This window comes from Mustela putorius, unplaced genomic scaffold (assembly GCF_011764305.1).
Source record: "Mustela putorius furo isolate JIRA1106 unplaced genomic scaffold, ASM1176430v1.1 tig00537227_pilon_pilon_pilon, whole genome shotgun sequence".
NCBI lineage: Eukaryota > Metazoa > Chordata > Mammalia > Carnivora > Mustelidae > Mustela > Mustela putorius.
The window spans coordinates 680986-687595 of NW_025422368.1; the positions used below are offsets into that span (position 1 = coordinate 680986).

The 6610-nt window shown below is 37.2% G+C and overlaps 1 protein-coding gene across 1 annotated transcript; it reads left to right on the top strand.

Moving 5' to 3' along the window:
- Positions 1-2895: 2895 nt before the first annotated feature.
- Positions 2896-3837, top strand: LOC101678996 (olfactory receptor 10C1-like). The gene has a single exon (XM_004782165.1). It carries the CDS (start codon positions 2896-2898, stop codon positions 3835-3837), a length of 942 nt encoding a protein of 313 aa, XP_004782222.1.
- Positions 3838-6610: the final 2773 nt, after the last annotated feature.

Here is a 6610-nt window from a genome sequence, read left to right on the forward strand (position 1 = left end):
TAATTTCTATTTACTCATAAATAGCTTCACTCTGGTTCATGCTCTTAGCTGCCTTTGTTTTGCTGTGCAGAAACTTTTTTATCTGATGTAGTCCAATTTATTTTGCTTTTCTTGCCTGTGCTTTCAGTGTCATATCCAAAAAATCATTGCTAAGACCGATGTCAAAGACGGACATTATTTAACCATTAAAGAAACGAAATCCTGACATTTCTGACAACATGAATGGACCTGGAGGTATTATGCTAAGTGAAATAAGCCAGAAACAGATGGAAAAATACTGTATTATCTCAGTTATGTGGAGTCTAAAAAAAATTGAATTCATAGAAACAGAGAGTAGAATGAGCTGAGGGTGGGTGTAGTGAGAGAAATGACGAGATGTTGGTCAAAGGGTACAAGGTTTTGTTGGGTCTGTTATCAAAGGAACGAGACTGAAACAAAGTTACGCAATGCCTTATTCTTTTTTTTTTAAGATTTATTTATTTATTTATTGGACAGAGAGATCACAAGTAGACAGAAAGGCAGGCAGAGAGAGAGAGAGAGAGAGAAGCAGACTCCCTGCTGAGCAAAGAGCCTGACGCGGGACTCGATCCTAGGACCCCGAGATCATGACCTGAGCCGAAGGCAGTGGCTTAACCCACTGAGCCACCTAGGTGCCCCCGCAATGCCTTATTCTATGCCAAGCATTAGAAGTTAGGCTGACTGGCCAGGGAAATGAGGCTGAGACAATGTGAAAGTTAGGTAAAGCTTTATTCTATGCCAAGCATTAGAAGTCAGACTGACCGGCCAGGGCCGCCTCTGAAGAGAGCGACGCCCCTTGGTCTTACAGGCTAGTTTTTATAGGGCACAATCGCAGACATCTGCATATGCTTTGGCTGATTGGATGTCTCCTACCTGTGTGTTTTAGTAATGGTTACCAATGGCCTCGTTTTAGGTATGTTTTAGTAATAGTTACCTGATACTGGCCTTGTTTTAGGTGTTGTGTTTTAGTAACAGTTACCTGGAACCGAGAGCAGTAACTTTTCTAGACAACAAAATGTCTACCTAGGCAACATGGAGTCACTATGGCTAAGTAGGCCCAGGCAGGCCCTAGGGGGTTAACATGTTTTAACATGGAATTGACCCCAACAGTTTCAGTTATAAGATGAATAAGTTCTGGGGGTCTAATGTACAGGATGATAACTATAGTTAATAATACTGTTTATACTTGAACTTTGCTAAGACCCAAAGGATTTTTATCACACACAAAATGATAACAATGTGTGGCAATGTATGTTTTCATTATCAATTGTAGTAATTATTTCACAATTCATACACATATGTAATTGTCATTGTCAAATTGTGCACTTAAGCATATATAATTTTGTCAATTATATCTCCATAAAACTGGAAAAACAAAATAAGAAGAAAATGTGTTAGGTTTGAAGAATGAGAATTCTTGAGAATGAAAAAATTTTTACACTTCTTGAGGACAGGGAGGAAAACACATTTTTCACATTTAAAAAAAGTATATATTTTTTTAAAATTTATTTTCAGTGTTCCAGAATTCATTGTTTATCCATCACACCCAGTGCTCCATGCAATACGTGCCCTCCATAACACCCACCACCAGGCTCACCCAACCTCTCACCCTCCTCCCATCCAAAACCCTCAGATTGTTGCTTAGAGTCCACAGTCTCTCATGGTTCGTCTCTCCCTCCAATTTCCCCCAACTCCCTTCTCCTCTCCAGCTCCCCATGTTATTTTAATTAGTTTCACTGAAAATTTGGAATGGCCCTTATCAGGACAGTTTATTTGTGTTGTTAATTCAAACACCAATAATAAAGTGAAAACCATCTGAGGTGTTTATGGAACCTTCTTTGGAGCCCTGCACTGTGCCTATGATATCACAAAAACCTTAACAGTCACAGTCTATTTGAGGAGCTTAAAGATTACTGCATAAATATTCATAGATGCAATAATTATTTCAATTGTATGATGGGAATCCACCAGAAACTTATTGTTTTACACATTGAAACTTAAGTGAGTTATCTCTGGAAAATATGTTCGAAAAATGAAAATCAAACTTACATAGAATGCTCATTGCTGTATTTCTGAAGAAATCCCTCTTGAGAGAAATCTAATTAAGCTGTTCAATGAATGCAATCCCTATGGTCTTCGGTCAGAATAAAAATATTGCCTATTCCATGACCAATTTGCAATTATAGGAGGTCTAAAAGCCCAACAAGGAAAAGAAAATTCACCTTATGAATAGGTATGTTCTCTTACTCATAATGTCCTGTAAAATTACACTGAGGTGGTAGAAAGGAAATTCTGTTAGTTTTGATTTCCATGGATTTTAGCTGCCTAATTGTTGACTTATTCTTTTTAAATCTAAATGAATCAAAATATGTATGAAAATGAATTAATAAATGGCTAGAGTGTACTCCATTCCAAACCCTTAACTGTGGCTTTAAGGAAATTGTGGAATTCAGAACCTGAATATAGTATGATTATATTTTACTCTATACACTTCAGTTTTATATAACTTATTTATAATTAGAATACCTCCTTATATTACTTACATAACACTCTGCGTATAAGACTAGAATGTCAGTATGATAAAAACAAAAAATATATAATGTAACTTAAAGCCATTGTTTTCTTTTAATTTCTGTGAATATACCCTAAGATCTAGAACTCAAAATCAGGAAGAAATACTGCCTCCCTTTTAATTGGTCATTTATTTAGAAAGATTTATCAAAAGGAACCCAAATGACTATGTTCTCTGTAAGACCACTGATCCTAGGATAGCTCCTTCGCTAAAGTTTGATAGAAAACCGTGCTAGCTGACTGGATTCCCTTCAATATTTTCTGCTCTCTCTGTTGTCTCCACAGATGTCTGGCTCTGAGCCAACAATGAGTAGAAATCAGTCCCTCTGTACCACATTCACATTCGTGGCTTTTTCCTCTCTAGGAGAGTTACAGCCTGCGCTCTTTGTTGTGTTCTTAGTCATTTACTCATTTACTGTGGGAGGAAACCTCATCGTCATCTCCCTGATCTGGGTAACCCCTTCCCTGCACACTCCCATGTATTTCTTCTTAGTTAACCTGTCTTTTCTGGAGATGTGCTATATTACCAGTGTGGTGCCTCAGATGCTAGTGCACCTGCTGGAGGAGACCAAGACCATAAGTGTGGGGGGCTGTGCAGCTCAGATGTACATATTTGCCATCTTGGGACTGACAGAATGCTGCCTGCTGGCAGCCATGGCTTATGACCGCTTTGTAGCTATTTGTTATCCGCTGCATTATACTCTGTTGATGGGCCCTCGTGTGTGTTTGAAATTGGCTGTGGCATCTTGGACCACTGGGGTGGTGGTGGAGTCAGCCCAGATCACCTGCATCTTCAGTCTGCCCTTCTGTGGAACAGGAAAGATTCAGCACTTTTTTTGTGACATCATGCCTGTAGTGAAACTGGCTTGTACTGATACATCCCACATTGAGATTGTGATGTTCGCTGTCTCTGTGCTCTTTATTATGACTCCCTGTTTGCTCATCCTGTGCTCCTACCTGAGGATTCTTGTAACCATCGTGAGAATCCCTTCAGCAACTGGCAGACGCAAAGCTTTCTCCACTTGTTCATCTCATATCCTCGTTGTTTCTCTGTTCTATGGCACTGCCTTGTTCACTTATCTTCAGCCACAGACTGCACACACTCCAGAAACAGACAAAGCAACTGCACTCATGTACACAGTGGTCACACCTGCTCTGAATCCTGTTATCTACACCTTGCGGAACAAAGAAGTAAAGGAAGCCTTTCAAAGAGTAACACAGAAGAACCCTCTGAGACAAATGGCCTAACCTAGCCATAGTAGATGAAACTTACACTATTTATACAGAAAAGTTACCCAATGTTTTATAATCCCTCTACAAATATACATTTTTCTTAAAGTATGTATTGCATCCAATTGGGAAACATTTGTAAATGTTTACATTTTTCAATGCATTTAAGCAATAAGCAACTATGCAATAGGATATTTAAATAATTTATCTTTCATTTAATCAATAAATTACCAAACACTTCTTGTCCTAGACAGTATTTTTTTATTTGTTTATTCATGAGAGACAGAGAGATAGAGGCAGAGGGAGAAGCAGGTTCCCCACTGAGCAGGGAGCCCGATGCAGATTCCATGACCCTGAGATCATGACCTGAGAGAAGGAAAATACCCAACCATCTGAGTCACCCAGGAGCCTGACAGTATTCATTTTTTCTATCTCCATTGGTACTAAGATTAAGGTTCGTATCCCTCGTATCACTGAGGAACATGAAATATTCTTGTGGGAAGAAATTAAAAATGAATAGGAAGTAATCCTTACACTTCTGGTGTCAAATACATGCTGTTAGAATTTAAGTTAAGTGGCATATGCTCCCTTACTTAGCTCTCTATACTTAATAATCATGCATCTTAAATAATCAACTGTTAACAAATACTTGTGAGTGATATACACTATAATACAATTCTAATATTTAAACTACTGTCTAACTTGTAAATCTGGTGGGATCCTAATTTTTTATCCAAAACTAAATTCTTCCCTTGCTCTTATTCACTCAGTGCCTGAGTTTTCATATGAATGAAGTTTGAGAGATTTTTCTCCCTATTTGACATTCACTCTTGTTACTCCCATTGTAAACCTTGTTTAAATGTATGGGTTTGAATATAATATCCTTTAGGGACTGCCCATTTATTCTAGCTAATTAACTATTATATTTTTGATCCCCAAGTAATGAAGAACAAGACTTCCATAAGAGATTAAACTACATAACTTTATTTTTTTAAAGCTTTTATTTATTTATTTGTCAGAGAGATAGACAGCACAAGTAGGCATAGCAGCAAGCAGAGGAAGAGAGAGAAGCAGACTCTTCACTGAGCAGGGAACCCAATGTGTGGCTTGACCCCAGGACCCTGGCATCATGACCTGAGCTGAAGGCAGATGCTTAACTGATTGAGCCACACAGGCACCCTTAAACTAAATAACTTTTAAACAAATACTGATTTCTTATGGCAACTTTGGAGAAGTGAGGTGACCAAAAATGTAAATGTTCAGTGATATATTGTAAAAATTAGGGTTAACTTTTGACTTTTATCTTAGTGTTGTTTACCCCAGAGTCAAGTCTTAATACCAGTGCAAGTTATTTATTTGAAAAGGACTCGGAGTGGGAAAATGACACAGGCAAGGAAAGGACACTAAATTGTCCATTATTATGGCAGGTAGCATAAAATGGCCCCAAAATTTATTTTTATGGATGAAATAGTGTAAAACACAATCCTAAAATGTATTACTACATAGGTCTATATACGTACACACTTATTCTAATAAATCATTGATTGAGGGTTGATCTTAGGAAATGATCACTCTGACACTATTACTTCACTGCTAACTGTAGCAGACTTATGGAAATGCCCTCAGGAATAGTGATCTAGATTTGTGCATCTGGAATGCATCTGGCATTGGATCATAAAATGGCAAAGCTGAAGGGATATAGGAGGTGATACTGTCAGTGAAAGTTACAAGTTTATTTTACAGAAGTATTTGAGATATTTGTGATAGTTAAAGGAGGTAAAGTATAGGTATGAATTGATATCAATATAAAATAGGAATTTATATTTCAATAATTGTTTTTCTCTCTTTCATTTTCTGACTCTGGAGAATGGTAGCTTCTTCAAGACCAATGCTAGAACTATCTACCACACAGAAAAGAGAAAAATATAAATCTTGTCCCATCAATCCCTTCTTATCATAGGTTGACATTCACCTCAACCTCTAATTTAGTTTTTTTTAGAACTCTACAATTGGTCTCTTTTTTTAGAATAGCCTTCACAATTACAAATTTAACATTTTAAATTAATTAGCAGATGAAAGACTATAGATACAAGTCCCAAGAACATATTTACATAGTCGTGTTTAAGTGTGACTATTTTTCAAAATTATCCAATGAAAATTTCCTATAATCCATTACTTGAACTGAATATAATTAGTCATTTTTACTATCTTTTTCTACTTATATTCATTTAGTGCTATGAGTGAAAAACAAAACATACAATAAACTATCATTTAAGTATTTGTTCATCAGAGCATCCACCATTACAAATATTTTATAATGTTTTATGTGAGGTAATATGACAATTCTTCATTTGCATTTAGGTTTAAATGTCCCTATTATCTTAAAAATGAAAAAAAATCCATCTTTTTAGTGGACTGAGCAATAATTTCAGGTTCCTTTTGTATCCTACCATTACCATTGTTTGGATATGCAAGCTCATGGGCTAGAAGGACTTGAGGAACTCCGTCATGTATCTTCCAGTGCAAAACATCCCCTTTTGGGCGCCTGGGTGGCTCAGTGGGTTTAGCCGCTGCCTTCGGCTCAGGTCATGGTCTCAGGGTCCTGGGATCGAGTCCCACATCGGGCTCTCTGCTCAGCAGAGAGCCTGCTTCCCTCTCTCTCTCTGCCTGCCTCTCCCTCTACTTGTGATTTCTCTCTGTCAAATAAATAAATAAAATCTTTAAAAAAAAAAATCCCCTTTGTAATAAACATAAGTGAGATGGAGATTTTTCTACAGAATTCCATTCAAAT